Source organism: Sebastes fasciatus, chromosome 2, assembly GCF_043250625.1.
Source record: "Sebastes fasciatus isolate fSebFas1 chromosome 2, fSebFas1.pri, whole genome shotgun sequence".
Classification (NCBI taxonomy): domain Eukaryota; kingdom Metazoa; phylum Chordata; class Actinopteri; order Perciformes; family Sebastidae; genus Sebastes; species Sebastes fasciatus.
Window position 1 is genome coordinate 3,240,550 of NC_133796.1, and position 23,691 is coordinate 3,264,240.

Genomic DNA, 23,691 nt, shown 5'->3' on the forward strand with positions numbered 1-23,691 from the left:
AACATCTACATGAGAGATACGTCCTGTTGGGAAGAACACAGTGAGCTCTGTCTCTTATTATCTATAAAACCTCCACGAAACAAATATCTCCTCAACACACTGTCACCTTCAGACAACCAACACAGGATTCTTTCTCTGAATCGCTTCAAATGGCGGATAATAGGCTCGTTGTAGATGAACTGCACCTAGTCTGGAAATCAGACGAGATCAGACGGCAGCGGCAGCAACAGCAGCAGCAGGAGGCGGAGACTCAAAGCTTTGGTCAAGTCGGACTGTTAACAGCAGCCTTCAAAGAATTTACAGGAAGTCACAGAGATAGTTACATCCTGTTAGAGTCGATCTGTAGATCTTTGCAGACCACATTGCAATTTTATTTATATTTGTTTGTTAATATAATGTGGAAATGTGCGTGAATCTGGCGTTGGATTCTATCCTTTATTATTTTTATGTCCGCTTTGTAAAGCACTTTGTAACTAGAATGGCACTCGGAGAGCGCAGACCTCCGCAAAGCTTCCCGAGTACGATTCCCCCCCCCCTCCGTTCAGCTTGCGCCACCATCCACGTGTATTTTTATTTATGTTGAGATCGGCTGTACGTAGCGGAGCATCGTAAAACACTTAATTCAAACTGGACAGAAACAAAATAAAAGTCACCTAAACCGTCGTCGTTACTCTTTCCAACAATCACCAAGAGTGCTTTGATCGAACTCAACTGTAATTTCACAACAACGTCGCTGCCGTATTTATGCCTAGATGACTTTATGTTGAGTGTTGATGGAGCAGCTGCGTAGCCTGACACTGATCCATCCAAACAAGCATTTTAAAAGTTGTTTGCTTGTCATCATGGTAACAGACCTGACAAAGCATGAATTCAGACTTCTTTACAAATCAACATCATTATGTAGTTATTTCAGCATCCTTTTGATCTGTTTGTTGCAATTAAATCACAGCACAATGTGTTTATTTAGGGTTCATACCGCAGTAGCAATGTGAATATGAGTCAGTGGGGATGGCGTTATCAGCTGTAAGCGCCGTACGAGTGCAGTGCAGAGTGGCGTTTTTCGTACTGTTTGGTATGAAACGACTTTTATGAATATTATATTCCATTTCTGCCAGTATGTCCCCCACTGTCCCTTTAATGTTTAGTATGTTTACTATAATATAAAGCTGCTCTAGCATATTGTGTGTTAGCATTAAGCTGAAGGTACTGGAGGGCTTTCAGACGGATCATGTCAGGAATTAAACTTAAACAATTGGACTTTTTGACCTGTTTGTGGTCTTATATAAAAAGTCAGAGGATCGCCAACGTCTTTGGGATTCTTTCATAGTTGTCTGGTTGTTTCACTCTGGACCAAAGAGTCGGATGGACTGAATGACATCACCGGAGTCAGGGGGGGGGCTATAAAGCACTAATTGAGCGCTCTGTTAACAGAAGGTCATCAAGGAGCGGCCCAACGGTCCCTCTCCTGCTAATTATTTTTGTACATGTATGTATTACTTTGATCCAAACTTTACAGACACTAGTCATACATTGGTGAGTGTTACATAAGTTCATTAAAGCATTCATAATGATCTTATTGCTCTCATATCAGAGTAGAGAATCCCCTCCTGGCTTTTATTCTTCTGGCCCGGCCGGCTAATGGCTCTTAATAAGCACAGACAGGCAGAACCCGTTAATGAAGACGATACGTTGTGTGCAACAGGTGGAAAACGGTAGTAAAATGCAAATGAGTGGAGAAGAGTAATGTAAAATAATGAATATCCACATAGCTCATGTATATATAATGTATTTATCTAACATTAGGAGGAAGCAGCACACACTCATGAAATTGTAATACGGCTGTAATGTTTAATGAAGACGACTAAAGCACACACTATGACTCGTATTGTGTCGTAATTATGCAACGCAAACACTCGTTAAACATTTAAAAGGTTTCACGAGGGAAGGTCAAGTTAAATGCCGGCTCGTAGTATTTCTAACTTTTACACTTTGAGTTGTTTAAAATGTGAAGTGATGTATTTGTCCTGCTTAGGGAGTGACTCTGTTCTCTGTATATAAACTTTTATAAGATACTTTTTACTTAATAAACTTAAAACCAAACTCTGCATTGATGTATAACACACAGTAGTAGCAGTACTCCTTTTAATTGGCTATAATCAGAAAAGCCCAGAGCACATTAATATATTATCAGGCCTGTCCGACGCAGGGTAACTACATTTAAATATAATATATATATCCTTAAGCAACAGGATGTGCATTTCCCTAAAATGATTAACAAACTTCTTCCAGACCTTTTTCTCTCTCCACCTCTCGTCCTGTTTCCTGCAGAGACGCTCAGAAACAATCAGCAGCGATGATTCATTCAGACTGTTTGATATAAGGAGGTATAGTTCATGATTGCAAACTGGAAAAAAAAAAGAATTAAATCCAATTAAAACTAATAATACGAGTGATTAATGTGAGCTTTTTTGTGCTGAATGTAACACTGAAGGAGAAGGTCATTTAATGCTTCCTGTTGACTCAGTCTGGCTCTTCTGAAAAGAGACTTTTCATTTTTTCTTCAATCATATTTTCTTTACATTTTATACAGTTTTTCTTTTAATATGTTCTATGTTTTATTCTTCTTATTCCCCCTCTATGATGACAGGTTTAATGCCACTAATTTCTTTAACGCAATTTGAGATTTTTAGGTTGTAGCGGCTCAGTTTTAAAGCTAGAGTGAAGATACTGGAATCATATGAAACTAGAAAAAATTATGAATCCATCGGTATCAACCATGTCATACTAGCTCGTCGCTGGAGGTTAAAGCTGAAGTAGGCGAGATTGTGCAGCAAATGTGATTAAAAAAAGTTAGTTTTATAAAACGGTTGCTATATGGTGACAGTAGAACATGAAACAGGTAATCTGAAAAAAAATCATGTTCCTCTGTGTCCTCCGGTGCTCCTAACGACATCTGCAAGATTTCACAGACCGGAGGAAAAACAAGCAGTAAGAGCTGATCTGAACTTGCGAACTCCGACCAAACGGTCAAACTAGGCAGCGCTGATCAAATATGAATCAATATTCTGTTACGTTAATGTTTATTTCTCTCCTCAGATGTTTTCAGAATCATCTTGTAGTGCACGGTTTAGCTGTAAAATGAGAAAGTTTGTGACGCCGCCATTGTGAAATCTGTTGAAGGAACGCCAAGTACCGGTCACATGACCGGAGCACAGCCAATAGGAACGCTCTCTCTCTGAAATGACCTGTGATTGGTCAAAGTCTCCCGTCACGGGCTAGATTTTCTAAAGCCTGAAAACAGAGCCATGAGGAGCAGAAGTCTAGTTATCTCTCAGAACACTTGAATTACAATATGCTGAAAGGTTATTATGGGATTGCTGCCCAATGATGCCAACAAAAAGTACAGTACCCTTCTTCTCCCAAAAATAGGGCCCTCCAGAAGCTACGGTGTAAATAGAACAATAGAACACTATAATTAACCATATATATAATGTTGTTTTTTTTTAAATATATTGAACATTGAATGACATCAGATCTAAAATGTTATTCCTTCATTTAGCGCAGAGATTTAAAAAGTGGCAGATAAAAACAAGACGTGCCTGTCACAGTGGCAGGAAATGGAAAAGTTCATTTCAGACTGACTTCTTCCACCACTGGATTTATCATAATGACCAACAGTTATAATTTCAATCAGGAGAGACTCGTATGAATTGAATGGTGATTTATTACAAACTGCACAAATTTATGAATAGTAACATTCTTTGGCGATTTAGACCCGATGTGACATGATAAGGGGGAAGTGATGCCGTAGTAGGATTTAGGATTATTCCCCCGGGTCTAGACACTGGTGATGGTGGTAGTGAAGATTGATGCAGATCTGATGAATGAAGTGGAGCAGGATTACTCTGATTGGATGAATCTGGAGGTGATGGGGTGGTGGAGGGTCGCATCGGTTTGTGCTGATACTGACACTGAAAACAGCATAGAGGAGAACAGTTTTTAAACTTTTGACCGCAACAATGTGATTGGTTTAGGGAGATATGGCAAGCTCTGATTGGTCTCTGAAAAGAGAGACGCCCATAATCAGCTGTCATAGTAACAGCCCATGAGAGAGAGACTCAGAATGAATGAGATTGCACCCCTAGTCTTCCTGACTGAATTTACGCATAAGCTTCATATTAACTAACTGTATATGTATATGTGTGTGTTTGCGTCCCCACAGTGTGTCCCAGTGGGAAGTACGGTAAAGCCTGCGCCGAGACGTGTTTGTGCACCAACAACGGCACGTGTAACCCCATCGACGGCTCCTGTCAGTGCTACCCGGGATGGATCGGCGAGGACTGCTCCAGACGTAAGACGTTTCCTCTTTTCACACACTCTCTCTCAACCTCAGCACTTATCGACCTCTTCAGTTGATCATGAACCAGTCGGAGACGACTGAGAGAAAAAAGAAAACAACTGAAAGCGACGACTCTGTCAGCTCTGACATTAATTATCTATATTAGGTTGAACATCCACAATCAGCCGATCACTTGTGAAGCTAATGAAGGCACAGAGCGGCCTGCTCTCTGTTACAGCCGGTCTCCTCAGGCTGCTCTGACGTCTGTTGGTGTGTGTGTGTGTGTGTGTGTGTGTGTGTGTGTGTGTGTGTTGTCATGCGTGTTCTTGGCAGCGTGTCCTCAGGGCTCGTGGGGTCCAGACTGCATCCACACATGTAACTGTCACAACGGAGCCCAGTGCAGCGCCACAGACGGAGAGTGTAACTGCAGCCCTGGATGGACGGGACTCTTCTGTACTCAACGTACGCCTCACACACACACACACACACACACACACACACGCACACACACATACACACACACACACACACACACACACACACACACACGCACACACACAGACACAGACACACAGGCACAGACACACACACACATACACATACACACATACACACACACACACTCACACAAACACACACACACACAGAGATCTAATAAGGGAAACAGTGATACTCTCTCTGGCTTCTCTGAGAGCACATTATCGACGGCTCTCACTTCTTGCAGTGGAGTCACAGAAATCCTCTGCTCGGCGTATCTCATACCTGCACCTCCATCTGGTGGCAGATAAAAAAAACTACACATCATTCATTCCTTTATCTCCTTAGATTCCTTCCTCCTTTCCTTCCCTCCTTACCTCCTCCTTTCCTTTGTGGCCTAGAATCAGATTTTGCCGCCACTATTCGAATGCTGTTTAACAAAAACCAAGCAGCTTCTCTATATCCTTTAAGTTCAGGAAACAGAACCAGATCCTATCAAGTTATGTTTTATTTTTTTATTTAACCAGGAGTAAAGACTCATTGAGATTAAAAATCTCTTTTCCAAGAGTGTCCTGGCCAAGATAGGCAGCAGCACAGCTACACGGTAGCAGACATGAAACAAACATAACAATTGAAAACGAAGACAAATTACAGAATCAGCATTCAAAACATCTGCAGCCAGATGTGCTTGTTTCCAAATCTTTTAGAAGCACTTTAAAGACATTCAGTGAGAGCAGCTATCCAAGGTCCAAGAAGAGGGAGCAGCAGACTGGAACACTCTTTTCCCAGTTCAGTAAGGACTTTGGGGACAGTTAGTAGGATTAAGTCCTGGGAGCGAAGACGGTAACTTCCTGTACTTTTTTGAAGGATGTAGATCCGTAGGTAAGATGGAAGCAGACCAAGAATAGCCTTATAAATAAGAACACGTCTACGGGTGGACAAGGCAGACCATCCTACCCGAGCATACAGAGAGCAGTGGTGCGTAACGGCTCAGAGCTCCGTGGTAGACGGTATCCAGCGTGCGTAGGCTCTGAGAAGATCCATGCATGTATAGAACATCGCCGTAGTCCAGCACAGACATGAAGGTGGCAGCGATGAGAAAATAAAAAAACCCAATTTGATATATATATATACAGTATATATATATATACTGTATATATATATATATATATATATATATATATATATATATATATAATATTTTTGATGTATCATCCATTAACATACTTGCCAACCTTAAGACCTCGATATAGGGAGGATTTCAAAGCGGGGGGTCCATTAGAGTTACTTTATTTCCTGCATTCTGGTGACTTTTAAAGAATTAAAATAACAAAATAATAAATACACTGCAGCAGTGTTTTTTTTTGTTTAATAGGCCTACTTTTAATTTGACTTTAATTCTCAGGAAAGAACTGAAAGAACCTGAATATAATGCCCCTCTGGTTTAAACTAATATTCAGCATTTTCATTCATTAATTTTTTAGTATTTCTTTCTCTTAGTTCTCTCCGTTTCTCTCTCCTTCTTTCACTCACTGAAGGTCCTTTCAGACACAACGCGACAACGCCACCACTGCTCTCTGAAACACGTTATTTCCAAAGTCACGACGGCGTTGCTGTGAAGCTGTGATTTGTGATGCTGTGTTTTGTGGCGAGCGCAGCTCAGACTGTGCCGTTGTGTCACGAGCAGCTCTCCTCCACTGGGAAAAGATATTTGGTGTATTACTATTAATTAAGTGATAATTAATAATTCAGTATAATTTAAGGGAATAACTCACAATGCATAGCGTTGTCACGTTAAACACAGGGTTACCACGGTTACCAGGGGAAGCACGGAGGCATAAATAAAATAAATGGGTGTTCAGCCAGGCGTATTTAAATGTACACAGAAACATTAAGGATTTAAGATGGTACATTAAAAACACATGAAATCAGAGGAATGCAATCATTAAACTATATTACACACCTGGTTTATTCATCAACCACTTCTTTTAATTCTGCTTAATGAAGTTTGACAAAAACAAGTCAATAGATTTTTTGACAGTTCCCTCAGAGGGCCGGAGTCTGGAAGACATTCAGATAGGCAGTAAAAATGTAAATTAAAAACCCACAGGCATCGTCAAGGTAACGTGATATACCGCCGCAAAGTGCCGTCCCATTCATATTTATACCATTTCATCCCTCGCAGCGTCTCACACTCAACCATCTACCAGAGGCCTGGACTGCTAAGCAGGATTTAGGGTCAGCTGTTAGCTGTAACTTCAGGGTTTTCTGTCCTACGAAGGTGGTTCACTTCCTACTCTGGTAGATCACCATGGTAACTGAAGAAAGTGACCAGTGACCAATTGAATTGTAAAAAACAACAAAAGAAAGTATATATAATATTGTGAAAACTGACCCAGAAACCCGTTTATCTAATGGATCTAATGGATCTAATGGATGTTTACAACAGGCCACATTATCATGGTATGTTTCTGGGTTTGTTTACAACCTGTGTGAACATCATGTTCCTTCATGTGCATTGAGGGATTTGGCGTTATCGAGGTAACTTCAGGATTAAACCTTCAGGGTTTTCTGTCCTACGAAGGTGGATCACTTCTTACCGGGGTAGATCTCCATGGTAACTGATGCTGAACAGCTGACCTGCTCCGGAGCAGGTTCTGTTCCAGATCAGAGATCAACTCGTATAAAAGCACCGTCTACTGACCAATCAGAGCTCTGTGCGCAGATCATATGCTAATATTACACACATATGAAGAAGTTTAAGTCATAATCCAGCTAAAATCAACACAGTTTAAACTGACAGATGCAGGAAGGACAGCTGGATTCACGCTGTGGGTGTTTACCGCTTCGAATTATGTTTTTATATTTATTTTTTTACTTGCTCTTGAGTCTGTTTTACACAGCCGGAGACGGGACGCAGCTGAAAGAAGGTTGAAATAGTCACACACGCCACATATTTGTTAATGGGCATATTGAGGTGTAATCCATCCATTACATTTCTTAGAGCTATTTATATCTAGACGACTATATCTCATTTTTGAGTGTTCCGTTAAATTAATAAATCTGTTTATTTACACATTCACACATCTGGAGTTTTTTTCTTTTGCCAGCTGTTCTTCCTGAATTTGGCAGCTTTAACTGTGTTACTTTTGGCCTGATTAAGTGTTTAACTTCTTCGTTTTTGTCTCATATAGTTTACTCATAGCCAGACTGAGAAACTCTGGGTTGATTTACTGAGTTGATAAACAGCTTCGTAGGACCGTTTAGCGTGATCTCGGTTGTTAGGGTTAGTGAAGCCAGATAACCAGAAGATACCCTGGAGATGTTGAACTCGCTTCGTAGTACAGGCCTCTGGTGTCTCAGCTGTTGTGATGATGCTGATGCTGATGCTGATGCTGATGCTGATGCTGATGCTGATGCTGATGCTGATGCTGATGATGATGCTGATGCTGATGCTGATGTTGATGCTGATGCTGATGCTGATGCTGATGCTGATGCTGATGCTGTTGCTGATGCTGATGCTGATGCGTCACCAGAAACAAGAAGGAGGAAAGACAAACAACCCCCCCAGAGTGTCTTCAGGAGTTTAAATCTGCAGAGATGATCCATGTTGGATCCACTGTGACAGATCAGATCAGCCAATCACAGAAAAGCTGCTCCAGATGTGTGGATCATCTCTCCGGTCTGAGGAGTGGAATAGCTGATGTTGAGAAGTGTCACATTGAACACATGAATGTGTTTGTGTCCCTCCAGGCTGTCCTTCAGGTTTCTACGGCTCTCATTGTGCTGAAGTGTGCCGCTGTCAGAATGGGGCGGACTGCGACCACATCAGCGGACAGTGTTCCTGCAGGACGGGCTTCATCGGACAGAGCTGTGAGCTCAGTGAGTCTTTGCATCATCTGTGTCTTTACAGTCACACGTCCTCGTTGTTGTTAAGTGGAGACTAAATGTCAGATATTCAGGGTGAAAGGTTAACGACCTGGTTTTCAACATCTATTTTTGGGTTTCAAGCAATAATCCCATCAACGTCTTCATCAGCATCACTAAATAATGTTACGCTCCATGTCATTATTTTGTGATGTTATGAAGCTGTCATGATACACAGTCTGTTCACATAATTAAACAATTATAAAAAATATTTTTTAAAAAACAATCTTATCATACTTCATATTAAAATGCATTTTAATGGAATAAACATTAATTATTAGTTCCTACGCAGTTTGGAAAAGTATGGTATTTGATTTTAGTCATTTCCAGGTCTGGATAAAGAAAATGGAAAAAAACATTTGTGTCTGTATCTATCAATATCTTTGAATTGATATACAGCAACATGAATAAACTAATATCAAGCTAGTCTGAACATTTATGAGTTATGCAGTGATGTAGTTATCAGAGAAGTCAACGGACTATCTTTTCTCCTATATATGGCTTCATCGTCATCTCCATGGACACAGTGAATAAAAAGGTTGCACAGACGCCATGAAAATTAAATGATTTAACTATGTCAAACTCATTTTTTCGTATAAACAAAAAAGCGTACAACTAAAGCGTATGAATTATAAATTTGGCTCATTATCAAGACACATTAATTTCAGAGTGTTTGTTATCATCGTCAAGATGAGAGGCTGAAGAGAGTCGAGCTACAAAGGGACGATGTAACTTTAACTGAATAATCAGAGTTATGAGTTTACACATGACGGTGATTCTCAAAGTGGAAGTCCTTACCAATCTGTCAGGGGATACGCAAAATCATTTACTATAAATTATAAAATTGTGCTGTCTCAGTGAAACGTGTATATCTACAGGTGTAAAGAAGCACGTTAGCCAAGGGCCAATAGAATCTCTGATATGATTACAGCAATAAGTTCATTATTTTTAACTGAAAGTCAACTTTAGACTGGTAGATTTAAATATCTGGATTCATTAGGACTATACCAGGTTTTCTACTGTTCATTTTCTGAAAGCTTTTGAGATCAATTCCTTGGAAAATATACAGAACATGCTGTCAAGTTGAGTCCAAATGCAATTTGACTAAAATGACCCTCTCTTTAAAATTATATAAGTGGAATTAACATGATTTGAATTGAAATGTGTTTCTGTTTATCGCTATCAAACAGGTCTGAATTAATTAGGTTGAAAAGTTTGAAATAGAGATAGCTCCAATCACATCTAAGAGTGTAAATCATAGTAAGAATATGCTTTAATCGGTGTTATGATGATGAGGGGGTCCTTGGAAGTGTTCCTCCTCTGTTAGAGGTCCCTGGCCTCAAAAAGTTAGAGAACCTCTGACCCATGACAGCTGTCGTATCTGTGCATGCAGCTGTGAGATGTAAAGACGTATTAAACCCTCTGCTCCCCGTCCAGAGTGTCCTGCGGGGACGTTTGGTTACGGCTGCCAGCAGCTGTGTGAGTGTATGAACAACGCCACCTGCGACTACGTGACGGGAACCTGCTACTGCAGCATCGGCTTCAAAGGCATCCGCTGTGACCAGGGTGAGAGCTAATGGAGGGGAGTGTGTTTGATGCTGCTGCTGCTTCGCTGGCGGTTTACATGTAGCTCCAGATGAAACGTACAGCACAAGGACAGAGGACGTATATATACATTATTTTAGAGATTAAAAAGAAGAGCAGAATATGAGATGAAGTGGTCAAAGAGTTCTCTGATGGACCAACACGTCTGCAGTGTTTGTTATTCACTCGTTTTTGAAGATTAGTTCCTCTTTTTATGATCTTATATTTTTCAGATAATTCAGTCTCTTTGTTGTTTTATTTTTTTATTCAGTGTGACATAGTACAAACAGGTGACAAGTTATACACAGTGTAGCACAAAATATGCAGACATTAACATGAGACGTATGAATCAGATGTTATGGTTTGAATATGGTTCTGGTTTTTGATAGTTTATCTGTTCCCTGTCCCTGTTTGTTGCTCAGCGGCTCTGATGATGGAGGAGCTGAACCCCTACACCAAGATCAGCCCGGCGCTGGCATCAGAGCGCCAGTCAGCCGGCGCCGTCCTGGGCATCATCTTCCTGCTGCTGCTCATCATGGCCATGCTCGGCCTGGTGGTCTGGTTCCGCTACCGGCAGAGAGAGAAAGGTCACCACGTGCCGAATGTCACCTACACGCCCGCCCTGCACATCAACTCCACCGACTACTCCCTCTCAGGTGAGAACCCCGGATCTCTGGCTCTTTAACGTCTTCCTCCTTTTCACATCCAGGAACACTGGACAACCTGAACTACGACGTAGTTTAGTCTTTAAAATGTCAAACAATTGTGAAAAAGTGCTCAAAGCGCAAGAGTGCGTCTTTAAATTGTTTGTTTTTTCTACCAACAGGATAAAGATATTCACTTCACAATAATATAGAACAGAGAAAAGCAGCAAATTGTCATATTTTAGAGGATAGAAGCAGCAGTTTGGCATTTTTCCTTCATAAATGAATGAAGTAATTGTTTCTGCTGATCTAAACTGTGTGAGGACATGAATGTGAGTGTTTGTCCTATGAGACTGAACCTCCTCCTCTTGGTTCCAGTTGAACTTCCTTCTTGTTAATTTGCAGCTTTGGACCCTCAGTGCTTAGATACCTTGTGCACTGTGTGTGCACATGCATGTATGTGATGTTGATGTGTAGACGAGGAGGAGGATGTACAGTGAGAACATGTGCTGATGCTGTGTGGTGGCAGCAGGGCTGCAGTGTACAGGCCTGCTCTCCTCTCCAGAGTCCTCCCCCAGTAACAGCTCTGTAGGCCGCTGCTTCTCCAACCCCAGCTACCGCACGCTGGGGGGGCCATGCACCTACGCCGCTCACTACGCCAAGCCGGACAAGAGGAGCGCCGCCAAGGTGGGTCTCACACTTTCTGACTTCTTCTTGGGCTGCAGCGTGCTGACCAGTATTCATTGCTGAATGTTGTAGATGTGATATCAGCTGGTCTATGTAGAGACATTTAATAGTTCAGATTTCATTAAATGCATTGAAACGGCCCCGATGGAGCTGACCATGGATGGATAAAGAGAACGGAGCTGACGGGAGAGCTAGAGACCACCTTGGAGAAGTTAGAGGAGTTAGACACGTGGGACTACGTCCAGTTTTCAAAATAAGGTGTTAACAAAGGGAACTGTAGATATAAAATACATCTGTGGAAATAAGACTGATTGGATTATATTCACCAGAAGTATAAAACATTACATGTCTCTTATAAATTAAAAAGAAAATACCACTAATCTGTGAGGGAAATGTCTTCATTCTTTGATTTTTGGGTTGCTGGAAAAAATTTAATAAATCGCAATACTTAAAAATCGCAATATATATTTAATCTGAACCCGAGCCTGGGGCTAAGAAAGCTTCACACTGGTACAAGCCAAACCCCGACTTTAGCCCAGGGCCCTGCTCCGGAGCACGGTTAGCCCCCAGTTTGTGGGGTTATTCCCTGAAAATCAACTAAACGTGGAGCTAAAAGTTCCAGTGTGAAACGGGGCTGAAGTCATTTGTAATTGTTTTAAAATCTGTAAACTATTATGTGCCAGAAGGGAAACCCTGACTGACTTAAGAAATGTAAATAAAACTCCTTTTCTCCTCCTAAAATCGTATCTATAAATCTTAATAGCCTGTTTCATCTACAAAGAATTACACTGTCATTTCATCAGGGCACGGTGTCATTTCTTTAATTTCTAAAAGTGCTTTTTTAATATGGTCTCATTCTTTGTGTATTCCCCAGATGAAGACAAAGAAACGCCACAGGAACAGTGCTCCAGAGTGGGGGGCCTACTGTAACCTCAGTGACCTGGGTCAGTCTCACTTTCACCATCCTGCTTTGTTGTACATAGCATTGGTCTGTTATAAAGAAATAACCGACCATTGAATGCCGTAATTGACCAATCAGAATCGAGTATTCAACAAAGCCAATCACAGCCATTTAATGGGCTGATAAAATTCAAACTGAGTGACATATCAGGGTAAAACTGCTTGTAACAGTTGTTCATAAATACTCCTTTATCCTCCTTAAACCCCATATGAATCAACAGTAATGGAGTATAAATAATCAAGAGCACATACAAGCCGTTGTGTTTCTTTTTTTCTTTGTTTGCACCTTTCAGGACCTTTTCTCTCTGCTTTCTGTGCAGGTGTTTACTGCATCGACCGGCGCTATAGCTACCATGTGGAGCCGCGCTACAGAGGTACAGTGTGAGGTGGACTGAGCCCGTGTGACCTCATCGACCTCCGACCCCCCCACCCCCAGCTTGCTCGAACAGTTCCCCTCGACCAATTACTGCCTCTCTTGCATTTTGAACCTCAGCTTGTTTTAGCTCAGAGAAGATGAGCCTGACAGCTATGGAGGACGGAACCTGCCAAAATTCTAAATATATGAAAGAATAAATTACTCAATAAATAAATAAATGTTGCAAAATTAATATTAAAAATAAATGTGGGCATTCATTAATTGATCAAACTACTTTTCTGTTTAATTATCTGTTTAAACCAGTAACCAGTAAACCAGTAACAATAATATTAAAGTATTAAAGCAAAGAGGAAAACAGCAGATAAAAACAAATACATCCTGAAAGCACTCAGACTCAGACAGGAAACTGAACATGCGTCAGTTTAAATTTCTAAATACCAAATATGTGATCCATAAGTCGTGTAGAAAGCACACCAAAGGATTGTCCAAAGGATTTCAGGGAAATGTAGGAATCTCTAACAGAAGTACAGGTGAATTACAACCGAGTACTGTTGTTTACCCACCTGTGGTTTTGGATAGGTTAAAGTTCACATGTACAGTAGATGAGATAGCGCTGAGCAGGAGAAGAGATGCAGCATGAAACCCCCTCACAGATCCGAGTCTGTACCTGAATGCTCTGAATGTCTCTTGAATGTAACGACTGTAATTGATTCTTGTTGATATGAAGCTTACCGTTGTGTTTGTGTCTCTGCAGGACGAATCCGACTCCTCTCCTCTGTGTGTTTCTCCCTCTCTGCTGGAGTCCTCCTCCTGCTTTGACCCCCATCACTCCCAAAACTCACCCGGAGGAAATCTCTCCTTCACAATAACTGAATGCTGTTTTCCTGACACTTGTTTTTCCTTCAGCTGTTTTAACTGCTTCTGAATGTTGATGTTGGCTTGCAGTGTCACCTTTGTTGTCCGGCGATGCACTGATCACCCTAACATGTGTGTCTCTTGCAGGATAAGTCTGGTCATATTCTACATTTTTCTTCTAAAACCAAAAGCGGTAGCCAATACATCTTCTTCCTCTGTGCTCCATAGAGCTGCATTAAAAACACATCGATGAGGCACGCGGTTGCACTGGGTGACATTTTCCTTCATTACCATGAACACACACAGAGCCAGTAGGCGATATGAAAGAGTGATGCCATCCTCCTTGTTAACCTGCCATCCCCCCTCTCCATCCCCCAGAGAGCAGACTATGTTAGTCTGGTCTCATCCAGACTCATTGATCCTTTATCTGACTCAGGTTTGAGTCTAATAACTGTGCTGTGTGTTGATAGATCCGTGGTGCTGTCCGTGGTGCTGAAGTAGCAGACGGATTGGAAATTGTGACTTTTTTGAGCCGGGTCCCTGTTAAAAAATAACAAATCTCCTCCTGCACACAGTGGTGATTGATATGACTCAATCCCACAAACACCATCCTGCTGCCACTAACACTCACTAGAGCACCAAGTGTGGATTAATCCGCCGCTGAAAATAGTCCCCATCAAATGCACTACTTCCTCCTGTTTGTTTGATTAAAAACTACTGAGACCTTTTAAAAACAAGACTTGGTCAAAACCGAGTATCTCTCTGGACCGTATCTGGTCAGCATGTGAATTTGTGGCTAAATTGTTACACAAATAGTCAGCGGTCATGTCTATTGTGTTTTGTGAACAGTTCTTAATGTTTGATTGAAGTTTATCAGCGTTGATTATTTGTGCCTCGATGACGTTATGTTGAGTGTTGATGGAGTAGCTACAATGTCAGCATAGCCTGGCACTGATCGATCCGAACTCCGTTCAGAAAACAAGCATTTTAAAAGTTGTGTTTTTGTCGTCTTGCGGACAGACTTCACAAAGCATGAATTCGGTCTTTTTACAAATCGACATCATAATGTGGTTGTTTCTGCATCATTTTGATCCGTTTATTGCAATTAAATCACAGCACAGTCGGTTTATTTTGGGTTCATACCGCAGTAGCGACGTGTGGCTTGCTAGATACAGTCAGTGTAATGGAACTGTATGTGAATACAGCTCAGCCGACCAATCCTGTAACTTCATTCTCAGTGACAGCCCTCTGCGGTCCAGCCAAAAACAGAAATCAGTCATAACAGCTGGAAATTTCTGACATGACATCAGAGTGACCAGCCCTGCTGATTATCCCTGTTATCACACATGAGATTGGTCACTATGGTAACTCTAGTAATAACCAGGCACTCTGTTTCATTTATACGATGCAGGAAAAAAGTATAACCTTTCATGAGGAAATGGAAAAGCTGCTTGTTTTATCATTTAGAAAGGGTTGTAAAACTCATCCAGAGTTTGTAGTTTAGTCTTTCAGAGGAGAACATCATCCTTTAATGAATAAACTGCTAGAGAGCTTACACAGACCTTCAGTGACGGTTAAGAGCAGCCTCTTCTGGAGTATTTTGAGTTCAACAAGAGTTCAACCACCAATAAGGATGCTGTAATATCATGTTCAATAGTTTATACAGATCGTTATTATTTCTCCTCATCACATGAGGTTTAAATGGTCGCCGTGTGTGTGTGTGTGCGTGTGTGTTTCTCTCTCAGACTACATGAAGGGCTCGTTGTCCAGCACCTGCTCCCTCAACAGTGAGAACCCGTACGCCACCATCAACGACGCGCCCGGCGCCTGTAAACACTCGGAGAGCAGCTACGTGGAGATGAAGTCGCCGGCTCACCACGAACACATGACACACTGCTGCTCCGCCGCCATCATCACCACGACGACCACCACCACCGCTCCCACCAAGAACGTCTACGACATGGGTACGTTTATACGGCGACGGGGATTTGCTTGGATCCTTTGATTTTATTTTCAAACTTCAGTTCTGCTCCTTTAAAAGTCCCATATTGTAAAAAAGTGAGATGTCTTTTATATAATAAAGCAGGTTTAAGTGTTTTATAAATACTGTTAAACTATCAAATCGCTCAATATACGGAGAAATACACACAGCCCGTATTCACAAACTGTGCGTTTCAAACAAGCCGTTAGGATTTCTGTCCATTTGTGATGTCACAAATATAAAAATATATATAAATCATTACAGGGTTTTAAACGTAAACATTCTAAATGTGTCCCAGTTTATTCCTGTTGCAGTGTATGTAAATAACATCAGCTGACAGGAAGTAAACATGGACCTAAGCTGTTGCCTAGCAACGCAATTCCGTTGAAATTCCGTTGAAATGCACTAAAACGGAGCGTTTCAGACAGAGGGGTGAATACAGGTATATTCAAGCAGACAGGATGAGGAACAAAGTTTTTTTTAACATTACAGCATGTAAACATGTTCTAGTAAAACATAAAATACAAGTATGAACCTGAAAATGAGCTGATATGGGACCTTTAACTTGCGTCCCCTATTTTTTTGTCCCATATTGTCCCGAATATGTAAATTATAAACATCAGGACGGATTAAAGTATCAATAGATGACGCTAAATCATCACCCAGTATACTCAACCACAGACTGTAACACAGGTGAACAATCACATAAATAAATCTTTAAGGTAAAAAACAAAAGGAAACAGCCACATTCAGAAGTAATATCCAGCTGTGGTGGAAGAAGCATTCAGATCTTTTACTAGAAGTAGTAATAAAACCACAGTTTAAAACTACTCTGGGATAGAGTGAGTTCAGTATTGAGCAAGGTATTAGGATATATAATATTCAAGAAGATTAAAGTTCCATTTTATACCTGAGAGCAATATAACTAATGTGGTGCTGAAGGAAGAGAATTACATTACAAGAAATGGGCTTGTAATGGACCCACCGAGATAGAGACAGTGCTTAGATTTAATATAATAAATATTTGTGATGGAGCAGAATGACTTATTCTCTTAGAGTGGAAGAAGACGAGTTCAACAGAAAATTGGAAAAAAGGCTGAGGATTAAAAATAAAGATATTTGCGACGCAAGCCATCGTAAATAACGGGTTTCAGACGTTAACGTATTTAACAGTCTTCACCAAAATCTTTGGGAATTTTTTTTTTAAATCGTAACGTTAACTTAACGTTAACTTAACGTTATTCCTCGTAGATCATAGATCATATTCCTCGTTTGAATAGAAAACGACTCGTTGAAATCGGTTGAGAAATGGAGACGTTGTTGTGCTTTTTTTGTAGAGTCGTACGGCACAATCACATGTTTAAGACACAACAGGGTGTCTTAAAGTGTCCTTAGCAGGCAGTCCGTGAGCTTCGTGAGCGTCCCCCGATGTCCACACGTTGTTCCATTAAGTAGGAATGAGAATACATAAATGTACAGGGAGAAAAAATAACATGTTTATACTTATATTAGGAGAGAAGAGAAGATAAGTATAGAAATGGAATTGAAAAAGAATAAATAAATAAATAGATAAATAAAATTAAAAAAAGAGAGACAAAGTTAGAAAATTTAAATAAAAAAATAGAATAGGAGTAATAATGAACAAAAATAAATAGGGGAAAAAAATTATAATAAATAAAATAAAATAAAGAGAAACAAAGTAAATAGTGATAATGTTATCGTGCTTTTTATCCAGAAGAACGGCAGCTCCCCCGTTCACTTGTACAGGATTACAGGCCAGCCTTGCCCGGTCCAATATGGCGTCCACGTTGACGTACAATCCAGAAGTCAAAGCGACGTCTATGTATAAATATCTACGGGTCCAAAGCTCTGGAACGCTCCGGAACGCTCTGGAACGCTCCGGAACGCTCTGGAACGCTCCGGAACGCTCTGGAAAGCTCTGGAACGCTCCGGAACGCTCTGGAACGCTCTGGAACGCTCTGGAACGCTCTGGAACGCTCCGGAACGCTCCGGAACGCTCTGGAACGCTCTGGAAAGCTCTGGAACGCTCTGGAACGCTCTGGAACGCTCTGGAACGCTCCGGAACGCTCTGGAACGCTCTGGAACGCTGTGCCTCCACGTGTTCGGCTGTCCTCCACTCTGCCTATTTTTAAATCAAACCTCAAAACGCATTCATGTTCCGTGTTCCTTGTTCCTTTGCTTTTGGCTCGGCATGAGAGTTGCCTTTTATTAATCCTTTATTCCTTTCCTATTGGTCTTAACGCTTTTATTATTATAATAACCTGTTGGTTTTAAATTGGTCTTAGTGTTTTATTGTGTTGTTTTTATGGGTTTTTTATGTATAAATGTTCAGCACTATGGTCAACTTTTGTTGTTTTTAAATGTGTTTTGAAAATGAATAAATAAATAGATAAATAAATAAATAAAAATGAGAGATAAAGTTAGAAAAATAGAAATAAAAAAGTAGAATAGGAATAATAATTATAATAATAAAAAAATAGGGAAACAAATAATAATAATAATAATAATAATAAATAAAATGGGAAAAAAAGAGAAACAACAATCCAAAATATATTTGGATTGGATCGGAAAAATTATGAAAAAAAATCATGTTGAATGACTAACTGATTAATCAACTAAATACTTGAATCCCTCTCCTGTCTCTCTCCCCCAGAACCAACCATCAGTATCATCCAGGGCGGCGGTGGCGTGGTGGTTCCCAGTTACCCTCAGAACCCGTACGACCTGCCCAGGAACAGCCACATCCCGAGTCACTACGACCTGCTGCCGGTACGCCCGAGTCCCTCCCACAGCCACAGCCTCACCCTGCACAGCAGCCACAGCCCGCCGCTGCCCGGCAGCCCCACCAGCTCGTTGCTCTAGACCCCCCCCTCCCAGCACCCAGAACCCAGCACCCAGACTGGACACTGGACCAGTGCTCCCAGTTCATCCACAACCAGGAAACTGTGAACTGGGACGTCTGACTGATGCACTGCTGTTTGATATTTATCTCTGTATTATATCCAGACTGTTTCCGTGCCGATCAATACTTCATATTAGTGTTGTATTGTAAACTCCCCTCATCAACAAAACGTCAACAGAGGGAATAAACGCCGACGTACACACACAAGTTTACCTTTATTCTGGTATGCTGATGTCATGATACGTCAGAAGATGCAAAGATGCTCGTAAAAGAAACAAGTGACTGAGTTACTAATGTATATTTATCTGGGTGGGATCGCTTCTTAAACCCGGAGTTTATCTGCAGTACAAGTACTCTAAATGAAGACTGAGGTCCTCTTCACACCTGGACCGAGTGGATCGACCAAACCTGAACACTGAAGACGCATCATACGGGCATTATTTCTCCCAAACAAACCAACGTGTACAGTGTGGACATCTGCGGAGAAAAGGTGCTCCAATATTCTCCCCTTAAAGTCTGTGAAGAGATGCCGTCCGGTCAGATCTCCACTTCCTGTATACTTCTGGTATTTTTACACATGGTTTCTTATTTCCTGTTTACATATTTAAAGATCCTGACGGGGATCCGTATTTTCTCTCTGAACAGTTCTCTTTTTGTATGTACTGTAGACAGAGTGCTGTATCGGCTGTACACTTACTGTACACTAGTGATTATTATTATTGTGATTTTCCTTTCGTTTTGTCGAGCTTAATACACGTGCATGCCAAAGATTATTCAAGATATAATATTTAGCCAGGAATTCCCCTTATCATGTCCTTTTGGTGCAAACTGATTATTGTCAACATGGGAGAAACTCCAATCTGCAACTAACCATTATTCTCATTATTCTGATTATTTGTCTATTAATCGATCAATCGTTTGGTCTATAAATTGTCATAAAAATATTCAGTTACTATCACACATGAAGAAATGACTAAAACGATTAATCGATTATGAAAAGACTTGCAGTTAACTGACTGATTGTTTCAGCTCTAATGCACTGATGTGTTTGTTGCAGCGAGGTCAAAGGTAATTATATAAAGATAAAAAGGCTGATGGCCGTCAATAGCCGTGTTTCCATTCACGTATTTTTATGCACATTTTGAAGCATTATGGAAACAGCAAAACTCGATAAAACGTGTCCGTCATGTGATGCCATTAGGCAGAAAAAACGTTTTCCCATAGACTTACTTTGGGAAACAGACATCTGTAACTCAGCGGATCATTTTTTTCCCCCAGTATGAACACAGTATGAATAGTCCCTATTTAAATAATTAGCTCCTAAAAGTTGTAAAAAGCACTAATAGCTGAATCCAGAGTTGTTTCCCTTCCTCCGTTCATGTGAATGAGACCGAGACCGAGGCTGGAGCGAGCTGTTGGGAGGCGGAGTTAAAGGGAACACTACTGCGCCTGCTCTATGGGCCCAACGGATGCGGAAGATCGCCGGAAGATCCGGATACTCGAAAATTAAACTTATTTTGCTTCATGCGCCACTAAGCAACTTTCATCGGGACGAACGCTGTATCCAGTTCTCTTCATACATCCATGGGTCAGATGACCAAAATGAATTGTTTTGTTTCCGGTTCACAACCTCTTCTTCTTCTTCTTTTACTCTGTTTACTGACAGAATACAGCCATGTGTAGCCGATAGCGCCAACATCTGACCAAACTACGCTGTAGCCGAGTTTGCTCCAAACCAGCTGATGGAAACGCGCCTAATTTCTTTTTTTTGACATTTCAATAGTTCGCTTAAAATTCGCTTGACAATTGAATGGAAACACGGCTAATGATGTCATTACAGAATCCGTAGACTCAATAAAAATGTGTTTCTAATATTTTGGCAACTGTTTCTCAAACTACACATGAAATAGAGCCGTGATTTTTCAGCGACACACACACAGGTGATTTTAATTAAATAATAATTACAGTAGACTTTGGCAAATAGCAATAACAGGACATGTTGACAATCAGATGTGAACAGCTTTGTTTTCTCATGTATTTCTTTTCCTACTTTTGTTCCATTCGCTCTGACTTTATCTTGCCCGTACGTCTTTCCTTCGGCTTTGACCCAAACGATAGTTTCAGCTTCAGTAGATGTACCGAGTTGTTGCTGCTTGTTGGTCTTTTTGTTTCAGGTCCTAAACTCAATAAAGTTGTCATAGCTCAGGGGAGTGGTGTCATGTCTTGTTACACAGCAGCTGTCCTTCAATAACCCTAATAATAATAATAATAATAATAATATAGCTTCTGGTAGTAACAGCTGTCTGTTGTTGGGAGAAATGGAGATGTAGAATTGTGCATCGTCTGCATAACGGTGATATTTGACGTCATGTTTACTGATAATGTTGCCCAGAGAGAGTTTGTATTAAGTTTCTGTCACTATTAAGTTTCTGGGATGGCACTCAACATGGCGGACCCTCCATGTGAACACACAAACAAAGTGGAAGTGGGTAGGTACGGGGCGGTTTGGAATTGGGCCAGTGTTTTCACTGTGTAGGAGCTAAGTCTACTACTGTAGCTACTGAGGTGATTAGCCCTGGACTGACGCGCTTTTCGCTGGTGATGTTACCTTTAGTTGTCTGTTGTGCTGAACAAAACTGATCCTCAGGCCGCTTGTTGGTTTCACAATAACAGTTCATTTATTCTTAATAGTGTAGTAAAGAAGAATGTCCGGTTAGCAACAAGCAAACAACAACACGGCAAACAATTCAGCGTCCCTGCGGTCAAAAACCCTTTGCCCTTCCGGGCTAAACCCTGACGCCAATAACACACCTCCTTATCTATATACCTGTGGCTGGGTCAGTCAATTAATACAGTGCCACCTAGTGTTCCTAAAAGTGAATTACACCACAACCTCAGTATGTCAGCATCATCTTTTGGCTCTTACACACTGATTTGGACTGATTAGACCTTTAAAGTTCAGTGTGAAGGATTTGACGACATCTAGCGGTGAGGTTGCTGATTGCAACCAACTGGAACGTCTCCCGTGTGCCAGGCGTGTAGGAGAAAACATGAATGTCTCTCTCTAGAGCCAGAGTTTGGTTTGTCCGTTCTGGGCTACTGTAGAAACATGGAGGACTCCATGAAGAGGACCTGCTCCATATGTAGATATAAACGGCTCATTCTAAGGTAACAAAAACATTTCTTATCTTCAGCTGATGATACACTAAAGAAAACATACTTATTGATATTCATTTCATTCCATTTCTGCCAAAAGAGCCCCCTAAATGTTACGTACTGTTCCTTTAATGACCTCATGTGTTGCTCTGCTCTCCTCCAGCCAATCAGAGGCCTCATCAGTCAGATCAACTCTACACACCTGTCAGGTTGTTTTCAGTCTTTCAGTCAGACTGGAATCACACTAGAGCACATTGTTCTGATTAATAAAAGCAGATATATAGTGACGCTTTATCTGGCGGCTCCTGTACTTCTCTCTCTCTCTGTGTGATTTCCTAGAAAACTTTGTAATTTGGTGCTAATTAAAGAGAAAATGGAGATAATGTTCTGAGACAGTACACGTGGTGAGTACACTCATTTATTTGAGTTTGTGAGAAAGAAAAAGTCAATTAAATGGAAATAAACACAGATAAAGTTGTTCCAGAGGTGTTTCATCCCACTAACTGCTGATGTGGGTTTAATTAAGGCTGCCATTGATTGTAGTTGATTCATCAGTTGTTTTATGATTCATCATGTTGTTGTAGAAGTCCGTCATTCTTTGGTACTTGCTGTTATTTCCTAATTATTTTTAGCTGAATGTCTCGGTTGCTCTGAGCTGATATGAGGATTATTCAGATCACCTGTTGACTCCTCATGAAGAACTGAGAGCAGCTTGGTTCATTTCCTCTTTTGGCCAGTCAGAGTGTGATGACGCCTTTTTCTTTAGGGATTATAGAGAGGAGGGGAACTGTACATGCAGGGCGTTCTGGTCCTTCCTCCAGTTAATGCAGACCTCATTTCAGCAGATATTGTCAGACAGAAACTCTGCACTTCAGGATCCTTTGAGACTTCTTTGCTTTGTTCTGAAACCAGCTGTGAGTGAATATTAAAGTTAAAGTTAACGGGCTCTCCTTTTCTTCCTCTCATCAGTAAAACAAACAGAGTCTACGCTGCCTATAATATTAAGATTTAGTGTTATCAGTAGGCTACAATTATCAGAATAGGAACCTTCAGGCTCCCTCATGTGGCTCAAAGATGAACTGCAGATATACATTTTAAATAAAAGACTGGAAGAAATTCTGCAAATTTATTTGGCGACCGAAATAAAATCTCCTCCAACCCAGTCTCTGGGAAAGACTGGCCTAAACCTAGAAGTTAAAGGAAAATATAAGAATATACACACATGTATTAGGGCTGTCAAAGTTAATGTGTTAATGCAAATTCAATTTAACGGCACTAATTTCTTTAACGCATTAACACGACTTGTGATTTTTAGGTTGTAGCGGCTCAGTTTTAAAGCTAGAGTGAAGATACTGGTATCATCTGAAACTAGAAAACCTGATGAATCCAAACTTGATAATAAAATTACAGACATGCCCACTTTATGATAATGAACAGATAAAGAGTGCGATTAATCGTGATTAATTATGGACAATCATGTGATTAATTGTGATTAAATATTTGTATGTATATATTTATTGGAAATCAATTAACAACACAGATCAATGACAGATATTGTCCAGAAACCCTCACAGGTACTGCATTTAGCATAAAACAATATGCTCCAATCATAACATGTCAAACTGCAGCCCAACAGGCAACAACAGCTGTCAGTGTGTCAGTGTGCTGACTTGACTATGACTTGCCCCAAACTGCATGTGATTATCATAAAGTGGGCATGTCTGTAAAGGGGAGACTCGTGGGTACCCAGAGAACCCATTTACATTCACACATCTGGAGGAC

The 23,691-nt window shown here is 40.8% G+C and overlaps 1 protein-coding gene across 3 annotated transcripts in view; it reads left to right on the top strand.

Annotated features, from left to right (window-relative positions):
- The window catches only part of LOC141782119 (multiple epidermal growth factor-like domains protein 11), a 156,109-nt gene extending 135,084 nt beyond the window's left edge, over positions 1-21,025 (top strand). Inside the window, exons 17-26 of one of the 3 annotated variants that reach the window (XM_074658180.1) lie at positions 4,223-4,351; positions 4,673-4,801; positions 8,570-8,698; positions 10,181-10,309; positions 10,750-10,983; positions 11,504-11,658; positions 12,533-12,602; positions 12,939-12,992; positions 15,595-15,813; positions 18,505-21,025. In XM_074658180.1, coding sequence (XP_074514281.1) covers positions 4,223-4,351; positions 4,673-4,801; positions 8,570-8,698; positions 10,181-10,309; positions 10,750-10,983; positions 11,504-11,658; positions 12,533-12,602; positions 12,939-12,992; positions 15,595-15,813; positions 18,505-18,713 — 1,457 coding nt within the window. In that variant the 3' untranslated portion in view covers positions 18,714-21,025. Of the gene's footprint in view, positions 1-4,222; positions 4,352-4,672; positions 4,802-8,569; positions 8,699-10,180; positions 10,310-10,749; positions 10,984-11,503; positions 11,659-12,532; positions 12,603-12,938; positions 12,993-13,748; positions 15,814-18,504 lie in introns of those variants that run through there. The other 2 variants (XM_074658170.1, XM_074658162.1) reach the window with 2 other exon arrangements.
- The last annotated feature ends 2,666 nt before the right edge of the window (positions 21,026-23,691 follow it).